The 18,713-nt window shown below is 33.8% G+C and overlaps 1 protein-coding gene across 2 annotated transcripts in view; it reads right to left on the bottom strand.

Moving 5' to 3' along the window:
• The window catches only part of LOC143244291 (sodium-dependent noradrenaline transporter-like), a 101,386-nt gene that overhangs the window by 43,496 nt on the left and 39,177 nt on the right, over window positions 1-18,713 (bottom strand). For both annotated transcript variants that reach the window (XM_076488678.1, XM_076488679.1), the window contains 2 exons: window positions 2,693-2,833; window positions 76-219 (listed from right to left, as the gene is read on the bottom strand). In XM_076488678.1, coding sequence (XP_076344793.1) covers window positions 76-219; window positions 2,693-2,833 — 285 coding nt within the window. The remainder of the gene's footprint in view (window positions 1-75; window positions 220-2,692; window positions 2,834-18,713) is intronic.

Raw genomic sequence — 18,713 nt, 5'->3', positions numbered from 1 at the left:
TAAAGACAAATTTTAGTGATTATAAACTAAATCAATTTAATTTCTGAGCGTCCACATAGGTTTAGATGAGCTCACCAAGACCGGTTGTGTTTTCTGTACAAACAGTCCACGGGAGGGGTTTTGATATTGAAGTAAACAGGTAAAAGAAAGTCCAGGTGATCAAAGTCATGTGATACAAGGAAGTCACTACCTGCAGCAGTATGGCACTGTAGCTCACACCTATAGATTAACACCAATGTATAAAACAAACATACATGGAAGATATTACAGTTAAGGATCTTCTACCGATTAGTTACAAATGACAAACCTTACATCCAATTTTCTAATAACATTAATTTCTGACTGGTAGCTTTTACTACTGGGTGGTAAATGAAAGAACAAATAAATATAATCCAGATATAACCAACATTAAACTCAAAAAAGGTAAAAAATGTTGGGAAAAAAAGAAATGAAAACAAGTAAAAACAATTCTAAATATAACATGTTTAGTAAAGGTACCTAACACGTTCAGCAGACATCGTGAATTACAACAATGCTTGATAGGGAGAATTTCCAATTAAGAAAGATTAATTGAAAGTTTCCGTAAAGTAATTTTATATTGAAACTAGAAACGCTTTAATTCAAAGAACAAGTATTTGTTTCTCGTATATGAGAAACATTAGACAAGACTTGCAAAATTTAAACTGATTAATAATCGCTAATTTTACTTTAGTTATACAGATGGGAGTTTAGAAATTTCGGAGTTATTCATATTTACTAAATGTTCACTAGGTACACACTTAAATATCTATGCTAAAACTGTTGACATCAGACATTATATGTTGAATATTTCACAGTTTAGAAAGTGAAAATAACATTTACCAAGCGATAGGTAGTTACTTTTTATCCAGTCTTGCTTAATGCATATCTTTCTATAAAAACATTGCACGTTTAATCAAATACTAATTACTACTATAATACATTTTTAATTATTATAAATCTTACCCTGAATCGTTTATTGAATATTTAGTAATGAAAAACCGTACTGTAGATCGTCTATGTAATTAGTAACTACAATAATATCAAAATATTCTACTGATAAATTAATAATGACAAATATTAATACTAGTTTTTCACCAAATATTTATTAATGACAACCGTAACTGCGAATCTTTTACTGAGTATTAATAAGTTATAATGTGACGGTCAAACCCACTATTCGTTGGTAAAAAGAGTAGCCCAAGAGTTGGTGGTCGGTGGTGATGACTAGTTGCCTTCCCTCTAGTCTTACACTGCTAAATTAGGGACGGCTAGCACAGATAGCCCTCGAATAGCTTTGCGCGAAATTCAGAAACACAAAAAACAAACATAATGCGATTCTTTCAATGAATAATTAGTGATGTCACACGTTGCTGCGAATCCTATACCAAATAGTTAGTATTGACAAACCTTGCTATAATTTGTGTTGAAATCTTTGCATATCTTTTCTGAACAGTTAGTAAATGGCAAACCTAACTGCGAATATTTTACTGAATATTTAATAACAACAAATCATAATGTGATTCTTTCAGTGAATAGTTAGTAATGTCACACCTTACTGTGAAAATTATACTAAATTGATAGTAATGGCAATCCTTTTTGCGAATTTTGTATCAAATAGGTTGGAAATATAAACATTACTACGAATCTTTTACCGCATATTTAGTAATGACAAGCCTTAATGCGGATAGTGTACTACGTATTTAGTAATTACAAATTTTACTTCAAATCTACTACTGAGTAATTCGTAATAACAAACATTATTGCAAATCGAATTCTCTACTCAATATTTATTAATGGCAAACCTTACTGGCAATATTTTACTAAGTAATTAATAAAACAGAACCTTACTACGAATATTTTACTGAATAGTTTGTCAGTAATGACAAACGTTATTTTAAATACTTCTGAACGTGAATATTGTTCAAAATACACTCAGTAACAAAGTCTTCTGCTCTTGTGTGGGGATAATAGAGTCTATTAATGCATTGTTTATGCAATATTAATTTTCGATTTATGTTCTACCATAGCGAGAGAGAATTGAGCTCTCGAAAATGTTATAGGTAATGGGCAAGGTTCATTAAAATTATTAGTAGTTTTAAAAATGGTTTGAAGTTATATCTGGTTTGTTAATAATTATCTGTAAATTAACAGCAGATCACGCGGAATAAGTTCATAATTATTGTTCGTTTGTATTTCGCGCAAAGCTACACGAGGGCTATCTTCGCTAGCCGTCCCTAATTTAGCAGTGTAAGACTACGGAAGGCAGCTAGTCATCACCACCCACCGCCAACTATTTTACCAACGAATAGTGGGACTGACCGCAACATTATAACGCTCCCACGGCTGAGAGGGCAAGAATATTTGGTGTGACGGAGATTCAAACCTGCGACCCTCAAATAACGAGTCGAGAGTTTTAACCATCTGGCCATGCCGGCCAGTTCATGATTATATAACTTGTATAAACAATCAATTTAGACGAAACGTTTTTTACTGTTTGCAACAAACATTCTCTCTTTATATCCAATAATTATTTTTATGAATCTATTTATCACACTTACATGATAAAATATTTGGAAGCTTTATTACTGATTACACTCCAATATTATTTTATTAGTAGTAATATTTCATTTATATACTAAAGGATTAGTTTCACTTCACTAAGATACTTCACCTTTAAGAACTGGGATTGTTAGAGCCAGACTGTGACCGGTATGTTTAGCAGCTCTGTACAGTTGACCAACAGTTACTTCCAAGTAGGCTAAAGGGATTCCTACTATAAGGTAGATCAGTACCAGAGGAACGAGAATTATTCCTAAATGAACAAAATAGAATAAACTTCCATTCCTATCGTTGTGAAATAATGACATTCTAAAAGTAAAATAAACTTGTAATTATAGTTTAAACTGTTACTAAAAGATTAGTAGATGAGAGGTTTAACTACCAATCCTTGGATTAGAATTTAAATTATCACGTTAAGATAGTGTATTAAAATAAGTTACCATTTACATGTCTAACTTTAACTCAATAATTACCATGTTGTCCGTGTCCTATCTGATTTTCAGCACATTTTTATAAATAAGTTGCAAAACTAGTTGGTTTGGGTTCATGACTTTGTTATTTAGGAGGATAGTCACACAGAGAGACCTAAACAAACACGCCGACAATACTGAAAGTAGTCCCATTAGCTGTGTATTTATACGCAAAAGGAATGTTTCACCCATTTGTATTGGTCACTTCTTTACAATGAATGGTGTGATAGGCACAGAATAAAGTATTCAATACAGTGCAGTATGAAGATCAAATCAGTAGTAAATGCTATATAAGTTAGTCAGTAATCTGAAGCTGGTGTGATCAAAACTATTCAGTGTATACCTAAATACATTTTGAAGATCATTCGCATTTAAGCATTTTTTATTGTAAAACCGTTTAATTTGTAGCTTCAGTATACGGCTTTATAACGCAGATAAAATAATCAAATTTAATTTTCACATCTAATAAGTACGTTACAAGATAGGATACTCGTACTATAAATCTCACTCGGCTGAGTAACCACTCTAGCTCTGAATAAATAACAATTTCCATAGCAACAAAACAAAAGACCTCCATATCGTAAACACTAAAAGCACACATTTCGAAGTTACAAAAAATAAAAAAGACGACAAATCTGTTAAAATTTAATACTTATTACTCTTCACGGATCAAAGTCAGAAGCAGCTCTAGTCCAAACGTATTTTTAATTTCAACTTAAACATTAATTTTTGATAAGCCTTACAAATATTGTTTATTTGTTTTATAATGACAACCTTTTTTTCTGAAAACATTTAAATATCCATTAGGTTTGTGTCAAACAGTTGTTGATAATTTACTTGTCAACAACATCTTGAGAGTGACCACCTACGACCCCATGTCTTACAAGGACAAAGTAAAATTCCTTTACGTTACGTTTAAGATAAATTATAGATATACTATTATGAAACAACAATTTATATGGATGCAATTTTGGACACTTTCAGATGCCTTCTTCAGGCAAACTTTCATTTGTGAAACGCGCGCGCACACACACACAGCTTTTTTGGAAGATGCAAGTTGTTTCAGGGCATATGACGTCATAAAAGGATTCATATTAAATCCACCTTCAGAATTTATCATCCTTTAGACATTAAACGCTCCACAACTGTTCTTTTCACATAAATTCTATTTCCATGTATTATTTTGGCTAATTTCCAGTTCAAGATCGAAATTCCTCATGTGTTTTATTATTTTTAACCTCCTTATTTATGTTCTGTAAGTCCGGTGTCAAACTTTATGCCAATTTTTCCAACCTAATAATTTGGGCAGGCTCGGAAGGAAACTACAGACAGCCTGTTCGATATCTCGAGGTACAAACTTGTAAGAGAGAAAGACATATTTAAAATGTGCTGGGATATTTATAAGCAAGTTTGAATGTATTTCCAAACATTTTTCTTAACCATTGTCTAAAACGAAAATTCTGCTTCTTTTGCCTGTCCATCGTTTATTTCTCTTATGAAATATTTTGTTTTTGAGTTTCGAGCTAAACTATTCTAGGGCAATCTGCATTCGCTGCCCCTAATTTAACAGTTATAAAATAGATAGAAAGCAGCTAGTCAATACCACTCACTTCCAACAATTTGGTCAGTCTTATCAACGAATAGTGGAACTGACCGTATACTATAACGCTCTCAAGTCAGAAAGGGCAAGAATGTTCGGTTAGAGAGAGTTGAATGAACCCCGACATGCACATTGCGTGTCTAGCGCTCTAACGATCAAACCACCTTTGTGGAAGCCAATGCTGAGGATAATGTATTCACGTGCATGGGACAACATTACACACAAAACACATGAACAGTCTTTGTCCTCAAATGGAGTGTTATTAAAGGACGTCCTAAAGTAAAATTGATATGTTTACAAAAAAATTTCTATTGGTGAAATAGCAGAAATAATTTAAGCTCTTTTTAAGATGACCAGCAAACTTCGCACACAGTTATGCTTAAAGTTGAATAGGCAACCAATAAATCACTATCTCCCATTTCTAAGATGTTCTCATAACTGCCACAAAAACAGGATCAAGAAACCCTTTAAGCTACGTTCACTTATTCTCCTGTTACCAAAAATGGATAAGCCATCAAATATAATGTTAATGTTTTGAATAAAACCCACAAAATAAGTTACCACAAGATCCCCAATGGAGAAATAAAAAAAAAAAACATTTATAGAATGTTTGAATGGTTCTAGTATCCTTTATATTTTATGAAAAGTGCTCATTAAAACACAAGGAAGACATTCTTTTAGGAATAGATTTTTGGTTTGGCTTTGAATTTCATGCAAAGCTGATAATCTTTGCTTTAAACCATTTGTGTTTCTAGAGTCTGCTTTGTTGTGTTTTAAATTGTATTTATTAACTTGTTCTTATTCAAGTAACTAGTTCTGTGTGTGTGTTTCATGTAGTGCACAGAAATTATGTTTATAGACTGAAAATCCTATAAGCTTGTTTAACCAAACATGTGTTTATACACGAGCTCTATTCCCAATATGCATTATTTTCAATATTCGTTCACAACACACGTCATGCCATACGGTGACACTTCACACAAAAAAGTAACCATCATATTTTATCTCACTGAAGTTCTGTGACCACTAACCATGTGCATCAATTCATTTTCATGCCTTATTCTTTATGCTAGGGATTTCCCAGATATCGTTATCAGATAATGTCATAAAGGTAGCTGTTGAACTACTGTTAGTCAATATGTTTCAACACTGTTAGTTAATGAAGCAGTTGAATTGTGGACTGGTTAAGTAAACCATGCACTCCTTATTTCAGTTGGAATAGATAGATTATTCTAATTTTAGAATATTGTCTCCATAGTTTATGGAATATATTACTAATATTATTTCTGCCTTCCCTTATTTTTAGCAGTTACATTTCTTGTAATCCTTTGAAAGTAGTTTCCACTTCCTAAAAGCATTTATCTACAGTTATCGGTAATATATCCCTTTGAGTTGTAACTGATAGATCTCCTGAGGTTTACTTCTGCCATTCTTATTAAACAGTTGCCTGATTAATCATTTAATATTTTATAGAACTGTATTAGAGGAAGTTGATGTCTACACAATTCGATCTGATAATCTTATAATTACTAGTAGTGATTTCAGTTGTTTATCTCCAACTTTAATTGATATAGCTTCTGTCGTCAACCAAACGACTTCCTTTATAGATGTAAACCTACTTTGATTTTGCCCAATTTAAATATCTCTTACCACTAATAACGTCAATAAATAATTCGTGTGTCAAGAGATCCATCATTAACACAGAGTTTCTAGATAAGATATATGGTTAAGTCTTCCCACATTTTTTAAAGTTCGCCTAAGGTCTCATATTCCCTTCTTCCTTTGCTCTACGAATTCCTTGGAAATAATATTCCAAGTATACTTAACAAGTCAGCCATTAATGTCCACTAGTTGTTAAAGCTCTCAGTTGAAAGATTACTTAATGCTATTAAATGTTCCTTTTAAACTTGCAGCAAGATGGACAGCTTGATGCTCACTACTTCATATATTCTCACAAGTTATTTCAAACTGTGTTTGATACTCTTCCCAACATACCTTGCCATCATAATCTACTTCTTTCTCGAATGTGTTATTTTGCTGAAGTAACCAGTAAATTCTATAGCTTAATAGTGTGGGATAGTTTAAGTAATCATAACTGACAGAGTAATGATGGATGTACACTTATTTCATAGTTACAGCGGTAAAAGTCGGAATTCTTGAGTACATACAGAAGGAGGAGTGTATTTGATGTGTTCGTTGTGTTTGCCAATTTAATTTCTATCTTAAAATTAATGTTCATTAGTATCATTTCATAATATTTTCTTATATTTTCTAGGACTTTTCAAGCTTAATTTATACACTTACTAACTTTTCAACCCATCAATTTAATTTAAATTTATAAATCTTCTGTAAATTCTATAGTTTCTTTTTTTGTAATTCTTCTGTTACATTTCTCTTTTTTGATATTTTAATAATACTTTCTTTCTAACCTTCTTATCATCTAAAATGATCCATGGATAACTAATAATTTAATATAGCCAAATCGTATTTCATACTACTTAAAATAATTTCAAAAGTTTGAAAAAGGTTCTACTCATCTATCACATTACATAAAACTTCTTTATGGCTAAACAATACTACTACTTTTATAAATTTACCACCCAGTAGTAAAAGCTACTAGTCAGAAATTAATATTATTAGAAAATTCGATGTAAGGTTTGTCGTTACTAACTAATCGGTAGAAGATCCTTAACTGTAATATCTTCCATGTATGTTTGTTTTTTACATTGGTGTTAATCTATAGGTGTGAGCTACAGTGCCATACTGCTGCAGGTAGTGACTTCCTTGTATCACATGACTTTGATCACCTGGACTTTCTTTTACCTGTTTACTTCAATATCAAAACCCCTCCCGTGGACTGTTTGTACAGAAAACACAACCGGTCTTGGTGAGCTCATCTGAACCTATGTGGTCGCTCAGAAATTAAATTGATTTAGTTTATAATCACTAAAATTTGTCTTTATTCGATAACACTGTCTCTAGTCATTTGGTAGTAACTGTTAGATCATAAGGTTGAAATAAAAAACTTGTACTTTTTTAGAATCTAATAATGTGATTGCTAATAATTGAACTTCTGCATTGTAGGTGGTTTTGTGTTTATTCATGGGCGCCTAACTTTGTATAAAATGTACGAGAATAGAAAGGATGAGGAGGAACTGGCGAACGAAGCGAGACGATAAAACATTTAAAGTGGAGTGGCATGTGACATTTTCCCTGTCTTATTAGGGTCCATACATACATTACTTCTCGCTAAATATATGTGCTAACACTGAATTTTAACACATTATAACATTATTCCACGTTGTTTTTTCCGTGTTAAAATGTAGCGATGACTATCAATTATTTCAGTTCTGACATGTATGCTACAGTAATCTCTTTATCTATTTGATATTTAAAATGTTGTCATATGGTTACACCAATCATCTGACAGTAATCCGATGTCCAGCCATACGAAAGAGGTATTATCAACATATGAAAAAGAAGAAAGCTGTATGTTGTAATATATTTTTATCAATAATTTCCAAAACAAAATAAAATATATTTAATATACTACTCCATCTTCCTAACTTGTAGTGCCTTACTTTAATTTAAATTTCGGTTAATGGTGGAGGCAGTGTGCCACAAATTCACAATTAGATTATTTATTTCACTTAACATCTATCCGATGCATATTGACACTTCAGCGCAACCGAAACAAACAGGAAGCAACGTTCGCAAGAATTCCCGTCACACCAAACATGCTCGCCCTTTCAGCCGTTGGGACATTATAAAGCTTCGGTCAATCCCACTATTCGTTGGTAGAAGAGTAGCCCAAAAGTTGGCGAAAGGTAGTGATTACCAGCTGCCTTCCCTCTAGTACTACACTACTAAATTAAGGACGGCTAGCGCAGATAGTCCTCGTGTAGCTTTGCGCAAAATTCAAACCAAACCAAACTATAGTATTGGGTTGAGGAATAATTCGTGGCGTTTTTCAAGTTAACAAAATATATTCATAAATGAAACGCTTTCGCAAAATATTTCATGTCATTTGGTAGATAATTTTTTGCTCTAATAGATGGTGTGTTTGATTTTCATATTCTTTAATTTTTGCTTTCATTTTCAGCTCATTAAATGGAATGTCAAGTGGACAAAATCGAGCATTTTCGACACCATCTGCTTTTCGCATTTAATTTCTTGCAATTTCGTTTCAAACAATGCATACTATATACCTAGGTATTACATGAAATAAAGTATCATAATAAATGTTTTGGGTGTAATGTGTTCATGCATTGAGGTATTGTATAGTCTTGCATGTAATGCTTGAATGAAATTATTTAAAAACGCTCACGAATTATTCCTCAACCTAATACAATGCTATTACACAAATAAAATAAAGATGTATCCCTAAACAATTAATAGATAATATATATGACTTCTCACAATGAAGGTCATATCTGGCATCATAATGGCTAGATGTTGAAGTAGCAAACAACCTATGACAGAAATGTGAATGTTAGAGATTCTCCCAAATGGCGCTTTTTTGTTACATAATCTCATGAACCAAGAATTTATATAAAATTATGGCATATAAGTATCACGTGAAGAATTTTAAATGCATAAAGGTAAATCAGTTATATAACGTATGGAAAATAGATACACACATATACATATATATATAGAGAGAATAATTATGAAATTTTAACTTTTTTATTCATAGGACGGAAATGTGAATATTTAATAATTTGTACTGAGTAACATAGTAAGTAAGTATATTATTGAAGCATGTTTACTTATAAAAAACACGTTGAGATATACTTTCACAAATTCTATTAAATAACTGAGTGAATGTATGAAATGTTAAAAGATGCAACAGATTAGTTGGTTGTTTAACACCAGATGCCCAGTAAAAAGCTGCAAATAAAACATAAAGTGTAAAATGAAAAGTAAAAAACGAAACAATGTCTATAAAACAATTAACAGGTTCAAATACATTTAAAAAGACCAATGACTCATAAAAAGCTAAAAATACAATCAAGTAGGACTATGTTCCCAACGCCAACCATACCATCCAATATCAGGAATAAACCATTATAAAAGATAGTCTAAAATAGTGCAACATCAAAAGCCTATGAAAGTGAAAGCAACTTCTGTGCAGTTGTAATCTGAGTGTCACAAAGGCCACATATCAGCGGACCAATCGCCTACAAAAAATGTTAAGTAAAAACTAACAAATGCAGAGCCTACATACGACAACTTTCTTCCTTTAATCATTATGACAACTAGATGGCCAAAGAATAACTACAACTTATTTCTCGAAAAGTTTGTTATGAACTCGATAACCCCACATCTACTGCCAACTGGCAAAAAGCCATATTCTGATTATAAGACCATATTTCACACATAGGACAAGCATGGCGATGATAATGCAAATATAAAACACGATCAGATATCTAAAAATCACGTACAAACAGAAGGTAGTGAAAGTGATCCATTCCTTTCTAAATACTGATGAGAATATTGTAAGAAGACTTACATCAAGCGATTTCAGAGCCAATAGAGAGCTAAGAGAGTTGTTGTAAATGGTGCAGTTAGTGCACGTGCTGGCAAGGAAAACAGCTTATAATCCGGCAGTAAATAAATTGTAAAGGCGATCCTTTTAACAACTGCTAAGCCACAATGACCCATGGGAGAACACACATGATCAACTGATTTCAAACCATCTGAATAGTTCAAAAGATGTTTGGCAAAGACAAAACATTAATGTAATCGGGAGTACCTGCCTTCCTCAAGGAAAGATAAGTGAGGATAGCAATAAACCATGGCAGGATGGGCCGATCATTGGACTGAGCAACATCATCAACAAGAGATCCAATTCGGCCATCTAAGCGTGGATACACAGGCGAAAAGGATTAGTAGTAAACCATTTATTCCAAAAGAGCACAGCCAACTAAGAAAGGAAGACATCCCCACATGGAATGTCATGGTAAGGATTAAAGCTTGATAGCATATTGCAAATGGCAGAAGGTTCACAAGACTTAGTATACAGATTCTGGACTGGGGAAGTGTGAAAACCCCCTCTTTCATGTACAACTAAAGCCCCATATTGTGTACAGAGTCCAACATATTCAAGGCACAGGGCCTAGAAGAACAACATACCTCTAGTACAGCTTCATATATATGATGGTACAATACATCTTCAACATAGAACAATCCTCTCTCAAGAAGTAGAAAAGAAAATATTTAGTGCCCTTGAACACTTCATACAAAGCTTATTAGAGTGAGAAATAAGCTTATGGTCAAAGATAAGCCACGAACATTGCCTCAGAAAATACTGGAAGAGCAATACTACCATCACAGAGCTCATGATCGGGATGTAAACCCGTTTGGTTGCAAAAATGAATGCAAGTGGTTTTATAGGAAAAGAAGGTAAAACCTTCTGCTGTGGTCCACTTTAACAAGTGAGTAGAGTCGTCCAAAACTGTCATTCCATAAACTTCGTCTTCATGTAAAAGTCGTCTACATAGAGGCCATTTGCAACAGTGGAGGGAAGTTCAATGATATAGCAGTCATTAGTACTGAAAAGCAAGACACTCAAGACAAAGCCTTAAGGAACTCAAATTCCTGTGTGGGGGATGGGAAAAGGGTTGAACCCACACAGACTTGGAATTGCCTGTCTAGTAAAAAGTTACAAATACAACTCATATTATTGGAGGTCCCACAAAATTCGAAAACTTCAAGTAGTGTCGTAAGCTTTCTCGAGATAAAAGACAGAAACAAGATGTTCTGTTTTGAGGAAGGCTTCCTTGATCAAGTTTAAGATGAATCATCTTGTCCATGGTGGGGTACTTTCGACAAAATCTATATTGAGTATGCAAAAGGAATTGTTTGATTCAAGAAACAAAATAAAATTAAACATGTTTTCCATAATTAAAGCAAACTGCCAATATTAGAAGGAATCTTGGGATTTTTTCAGACTTTGAAATATGAAGAACAGTTAAAAACAAATAGAAGTAGAGCAAGAGATGCAGGAAAAATGTCGCTCAGTATCTAATAGTGAACGTCATCTCGTCCAGTTGAGGTACTTCCAGACAAATTAATAGCAAGCTTGAGTTCCACCAGTGTAAGTAGCTAACTATAATCATAAGGATGATCTGCCCAAAAAAGTAGGAACAGTCTTTCAATCCGAGAGTTGGTGGTCAAGAAGGCAATACTATGTACACCAGCAACTTTTTGACCATTTGGGAACAAGATGGAAAGATGAGAAGTATGCTTTCCATTAACCTCCCAAATCTTATTCGAAACAGCTTTAGTAGTTTAAGAAATGATGATGGTAAACTTAATCCGATCATTAACACTAATCTGCTGGAAGACAACAAAGCTAGAGAGATATCCCAGGTCTGTTTCTGAGTCTTCTGTTCCTACCTACAAGTAAGAGACAAACACGAACGAGAATGTTATAGGAAACGTGTCAGGTTTTGAGGAAAAATCGAATAGCTAATTTAATAATCCAACCAGTTACTTCTTCCATGCAATCATTAAAAGATAAAAGAATAATGATGGGAGTAACTTTCTGAGAGGGAAGTAAAGGAAAGCCAGTCGGCCTGCTCCAAGTTCCACCATGACATGTGAGTCGGATGACATCGACCTCGAAATGATGTGAAAATGATCATTATCCTGCAAGTCACTGTCCACTCTCCAAAAGAAAAGAACCAGTTCTGAAAAGAGAAAAGTTGTGATCTGAGAGGATATGCTCCTTAAAATGCTCTAATCAATATCAATACCACCCGAAAGAGGTTTGTCGACCTCTGTGGAACATGCCTAGGAATAATTGGACAAATATTCATTAGAAAATGGCGACTTTAGTCGCTGATGGAGTGACTAAATACTGGTTCTGTACTTCGGAACTGAAGTAGATGGACACAAGCAGTCACTGGAAGAGATGGTGGGAACAGAGGGTAAGACAAATGTATACTTCTCAACTCTTGCACCAACAGAGTTAGAAACTTTACATAGTGTGAAAAGAACTCGTACAGTCATAAAAAGATCTGTCTGCACCACCACTGTAATAATGGAGGAGAGAGCAGCTGAATATTTGCAAGATGGAACAAGAGACAATTTCTGAGCCTGAAGGTAGAATATTTTTATAGTATTATAAAGTATTATATATATATATATATTATATTATAAAGTATTATAAACTATATATATAATATATAGTATTATTATTACATTATAAAGTATAGTTATACTTTATAACTCTTTTTTTCATCCACCCACTTGGGACAATATTGAAACGAAGTGAATGGGAAATTACCACAGTTTACGCTCGTATACATTATGGTCTTTGTCACTTCAATAAGATACTTTTAAATGTTGGAACCACTGACACTGGAAACACCAGAGAGAGTTAGGAATATAAAACGATATCTTAAACAGTTCAGGTAGCCTGCCTTGACAGTGCCAGACAAATGCAGTAATGTAAACCTCAATACAAGAAAATTGGTATATAGTATAGTTCCGTCTTTACAATTAAGGATACATCATACGGCAGAAACTCCTTGGCTTAAGAAAATAGCAAAGATCTCCGACTTGGAAGGGTTTTTTAAATCCCTCTCAACTGCTACTTTGAATTATTCATGAGGAGTAGCCTCAATAGGTATATACCTAATGGTCTTTGATTGCAGGAGGAGTGTGTCTTGTTTTAATATAAATGTTTCCACAAGTATTCCCCCAAAGCATAGCTTCTTAACTGACGTCAAAGAGCTAAAAAGCTTTTTAGGTATCTTCTGAATGAAAATGAGACATTTGCCATAAAGGTTTGTCAGATAAAGAATGCAGAATGGAGAAACGAGGTATAGTTGCAGATTAGGGTAGTGAGAGAGAGTCAGAGTCTTCCAAACCTGGCTGCTTTAAGTTTGTTTATTAATTTGAAGGGGGGTTGCTGGGTGAAGAATCCATAAAAATGGAGAAACTTCAGTGCTCACTGAATGCACCCACCATGGAGTCCTACAAGGAAATGAACTACAGTGCTAAAATACTGTAGATACGGCAGTTTTATGTACACTATACCCAAACACCAGCATCACACCAATATCCACAACGCCCATTAAGAATGTCTGACACTGCTACATAATTAACCCTAGTCTAAGCAAACCAACTTAATAACCGTAAGACCACCTATTTACATTAATTCATGGCAAAAGTTATGCGTTAAAGTCCCACTGACATAAACTGACCTATAAACGACATCCCTCTACCTCCAGGATCTTCTCCCTTTCATGGGATACCATGTGCTACAAATATGAGTGAATGTTTGGATCACAGATGAGGTAAACTTAAGATACAAAACCATCCCTGGAAGGTTTCTCTCAACGAGATCAAATGTTATCACATAAAAATGCCAGCTAATGATTTTTTTTTGTATTTTATTGATTATCACAACTTTGAAGAATTTAACTTTTGCTCACTGACAGACCTAACTGCACGATTGTTTCACATGCATGCTAATTTTTCGTGTACACATGGCATTTGTTATATTGATTCCAGTTGAATTTAAATGAATATTCCCACAAGTAAACTGGCTGATATTAACAGACAAAATCTTATCTTAGCCAATAGCTTCTTCTTTGATCAGAACATCGTACAAGTTATTGTTCTGTAGCATTCTCAAAAATTAATGATGTTGTAAACTATATTTTCAATACTTTAATTTAAATGACAAAGACCATGAAAGTTAAGAATCAAGAAGAGATCTGGACTCTGTGGAAACAACAGTACGATATAACTATAAACAATCATTGAATTAGTTCACTATCATAAAAATTTTTCAGTGTTAAAAATCATCATATTCATTCTATTATTTAATTAGCCATGAGTTACGTTTGTATATCAGTTAGAATTATGAAGACATTTCATAGTTTAGTTGTAGATTTTGAGGTTCATATAAAAAGTTATACCAGAAACTTGGCCTACATTTTCTTTCAGTTCGTGGTGGAGTATTTATGAAATTAGATCTAGACGGCTGCAATAAACATTAATGAAGAAATAAATTAATGCATTAACACTGTAGTGAGTAAACTTAGCATAATTTTTACCAAATACTCCAAAAGAATCCCAGTAGAAAATGTTGCAACAATAATTCACTCTAGCAGCGTTCAGGTTTATTGTACACAATGGAAGCAATTGCTCTCAACACAATTTGATTTATTTACCATTTCTATAAAATGTGTCCAATAGAAGTCTTACTTATGATCTTGTTCATTACTCATTTCATTTGTTCATTTGCAGTCATTTTGATTTGTAGCTTTATGCTTATGAGGGAACTTGCCCACATAATGGATAATACATTAACATTACTGTCCCTTAGAGATAATGCAAAATTTAATTGTAACAAGTAAATTCACAACAGTAGATTCAGCTACGTAATGATATATACAGAAATATATTTTTAAGAAAATAAATGTTAATAAATGTTAAAGAGGATATCAAACAATGCTCTAGTAATCATCATATTAGACACTTGACTTCAAAAGAAAGGCCCGGAATGGCCATGTGGTTAAGACCTTCGACTCGTAATTTGACGGTCGCGGGTTTGAATCCCGCTCACACTAAACATGCTCGCCCTTTCAGCCGTTGGGGGGTTATAATGTGACGGTCAATCCCACTATTCGTTGGTAAAAGAATAACCCAAGAGTTGACGGTGGGTGGTGATGACTGACTGCCTTCCCTCTGGTGTTACACTACAAAATTAGGCAGATAGCCCTCTTGTAGCTTTGCGCGAAATTCAAAAGAAAATTTCTCATTTACGTGCCCTCAACTAATATTGCTTTATTTAAAAAAAGGCATGTAATTATGTTTTATCTATCTTATTATTTCTTTTGAGTGTGTCTTCTAAACACTTCCAAAATATGCAAGTGCAAATTAACTGTCATTTTAACCAGCCGTTCAGCTTTCTTTCTTTGATATTAATTTGTTTATTTCTAGCATTTTTGCCATGTGTGAGAGGGATAAGCTAGAGGAAAGGCAGCTAGTAAACAGCACCCACTACTAACTTTTAGGCTAGTCTTTACCAAAATAGTGGTATTGACCATCACATTATAATACCCAGGGCTGAAAGAGCAATCATTTACGAGAATAGACTCTAGCCTGCGATCCTCAGATCAAGTGCCATAATCACTTTCTCTCTCACACCCATTCTGTTATGTCCCTAGTTTTCTAACACAGACCACAAGTGACTATCTGGTTGTTCAATATACATTCCATTTCTGTTACATGCAAACATACCATACATTTTCTAATTGCTGAAGTAATACAATTCTGAAGTTTTCAGTTATTTTCATGCAGTAAAGGCAGAAACATACGCCCTTAATTAAAATTAGCTTGTTCTAGTTACTCCATTTTTTGTTCTTGGACAATATTAAAAATACATATGTATAAGACACAGGTCTGAATGGAAAAATATATCATGACCATAAGGTGGTTCTGTTAATGAGATAAAGAAACTGAATGTACCTGCTTAATTTTGGTTACTCTTTTATTCAGTTATATTCAGAAGTTACAGAGTAAAGACTTATTTCTAAGAGTATTGTGTTTAGATAAATGAAACTAACCCAAGAGAAAGACAGTTTTGGTACTAAGCACCAAATAGTAGAAGCAATTCTCTTTTGACTGTGCAAGTAGTACTCATTTTTTACCACATTTGTCCAATCTTATTTTGCATATACTATGAATATTTTGATTTATTGTCATTTTGTCTGTAATTTACTGGCAACTTAAGTTGCTGAGGTGTTTTAAGAGAAAAGTGATTGGTGTAAATCGACAATACTTTGGCCTTGGTACAGTTTCGAATTTGCATTTGAGAACGTTAAAATAGTATTCCAGCACATACAAAAGGCAGGCTTGAAACTGAAACCAAGAAAGTGTTTGCTGGTAGAAACAGAGGTGATGTTTTTTGATCACAACATGAGTGATATGGAGTTTCAGCTAAGACTGAAAGATTAACCTCGATCCGAGATAAAACAAAGTCTATGATATGGAGTTACAGCTGAGACTGAAAGATTAGCCTCGACTTGCGATGAAACAAAATCTGCAGTTTCATTACGTTCAGGTGATATTACTGACGATTTGTGACCAGCTTCTCGAAGATAACAGAACCGTTGTCTGCCCTCAAAAAAATTGGAAGTACACTTTTGATAAGAAGTAAAATGTGATTAAGCATTGCAATACATAAAACTTACGTTTATGGAAGTTCCATTGCTGGTCTAGCCCTATTATAACTGCAAGTCTATCTTGAACATTATATTAGTAGCAATGAAGTAAAAGCTGTGTTGTCACTGCTACAAGATGAAGTTACACATGTAATTACGTGTGCTAGTGACTTATCACTTCTGAACACAGTTACTGTACATTAAAGAAAACTTCTTGCTGAGATTGTCTTCGTAGAACACTATCACCACAATTTGAATGATAGAAATTTCACCATCTACATGGGCTTTGATCCAGAGAGATGGCTAGTAAACTTCAATAATTCCAGAAGGAATGATAGCACATTTATAACAACGTTAATATAATGTGACTTTACCAAATTTCATTGCTCGGAACTGCAACATAGGAATACACATGAACTATATTATTACACGGGAAAACATTGTTCATTAGTGGAATGTTCCAGGTGCGAATACCATGAGGCAATTGAAACCATGATCAAGTCAAATATAGTGAAGCTTAACAAAGTAGATGACTGCAAGAAAGAACAGATAGTGAAGTAAATATAATTCAGGGTGTTCTAAGATAAGCAACAGGAGGACTTTTGTCCAGCATGGATGTTTTTTGCTGTCCAGCAAGATCAAGTTTAACCATCACTAGTAAAGGTGGTAGTATGAATTTGCATAATAGACCAGCAGTTACAGGTGCAAAAAAGATGTGCTGTACTAAAGTGATGCATAACGCCTACAAAGTGATGCACTCTAAAGGTGTTGCAGCTAATAGATCACAAGACAAATTCTAGACATAGCAAAACGAAGACTAGATCATAAAGGTGTAATCTGCACTTGTTTTAACATACAAATGTGATTGTTTTAACCAAGAGTGAATAAAATGTTCATTGTTTGTGTGAAAGCGGTACAGTACATACATAAGTTTAGCTGATAAAAATGAAAATCTTCAGGAGAAAATTCTTTAGTCTCCTCAGTAGAAAATAGGCAAATATCGTGGACCACTCCTAGAGATTGCAAGAGGTCATCACTGTATATTAATTTTAACCCGTTGGCTACCACATGACCCACCGGTGGGTCGTGATAGTCTTCCAGTAAGATCCACGTGTGAGTCGTGTGCTATATTCTTTTTAAAGGGCCACTTATTGGCTGAGACACAACGGCTATACATACACTCTTCCTAAAATGAAGAATTGTAAAATGACTAGTGGGACCCTGGAGAGTATCGGCAAAATAGGCTTGGGAGCCAACGTGTTAATTGACATTTACGAAAAAGGCTACAGTTTCATCCAAAACACCAGCATAAATCCTCATGGATGTGTTAGTTGAGAACTAGATAACAGTTCAGAGTATCACAAGTAATTCTCACAGAGCTAACTTCTTAAGCTAACTATCTGCCGAGTTGTAGAAAGTATTAGGTGTACAGAAGATGTCTAATGGTATGGTAGAGTAAGTTAATACAGACTAGCAAGCTGGTGTTTGAAAAGTGTCAGTACTGATCAACCTCTCTCTCGATCTTTATACGTGTGTGAATAAAATAAACGTAGTAAGCAATGCGAACCTAGCTAAATATAGAAGAACCTATACTATATCAACTCAGGTCTCGTGGAAGAGAACTAGTTCTGACAGTTTAGTGATGGTTTTAGAAGTTTAGCGTTATCTAAGATTTTCCAGTTTTAGTTTTTATACCTTGTACATTGGGGTTCTGTAGCCCTTCATAAGTTCTTAATTTTTAGATCTAACTTCATTCTTTCTGCAATTTTAGTTTACTTAAAGCATTATTGGCAATTTTGTTTCCTACTTTATAGATTCTAGATTATTTATATTCTAAGAAACAGAGACATGCACTATCTAGCCAAATAAATTATAAAA

This window comes from Tachypleus tridentatus, chromosome 2 (genome assembly GCF_004210375.1).
Source record: "Tachypleus tridentatus isolate NWPU-2018 chromosome 2, ASM421037v1, whole genome shotgun sequence".
In the NCBI taxonomy this organism is placed as follows: domain Eukaryota; kingdom Metazoa; phylum Arthropoda; class Merostomata; order Xiphosura; family Limulidae; genus Tachypleus; species Tachypleus tridentatus.
The sequence above is the reverse complement of the archived record's forward strand: the minus strand, read 5'-3'. Positions and strand labels throughout refer to the sequence as shown.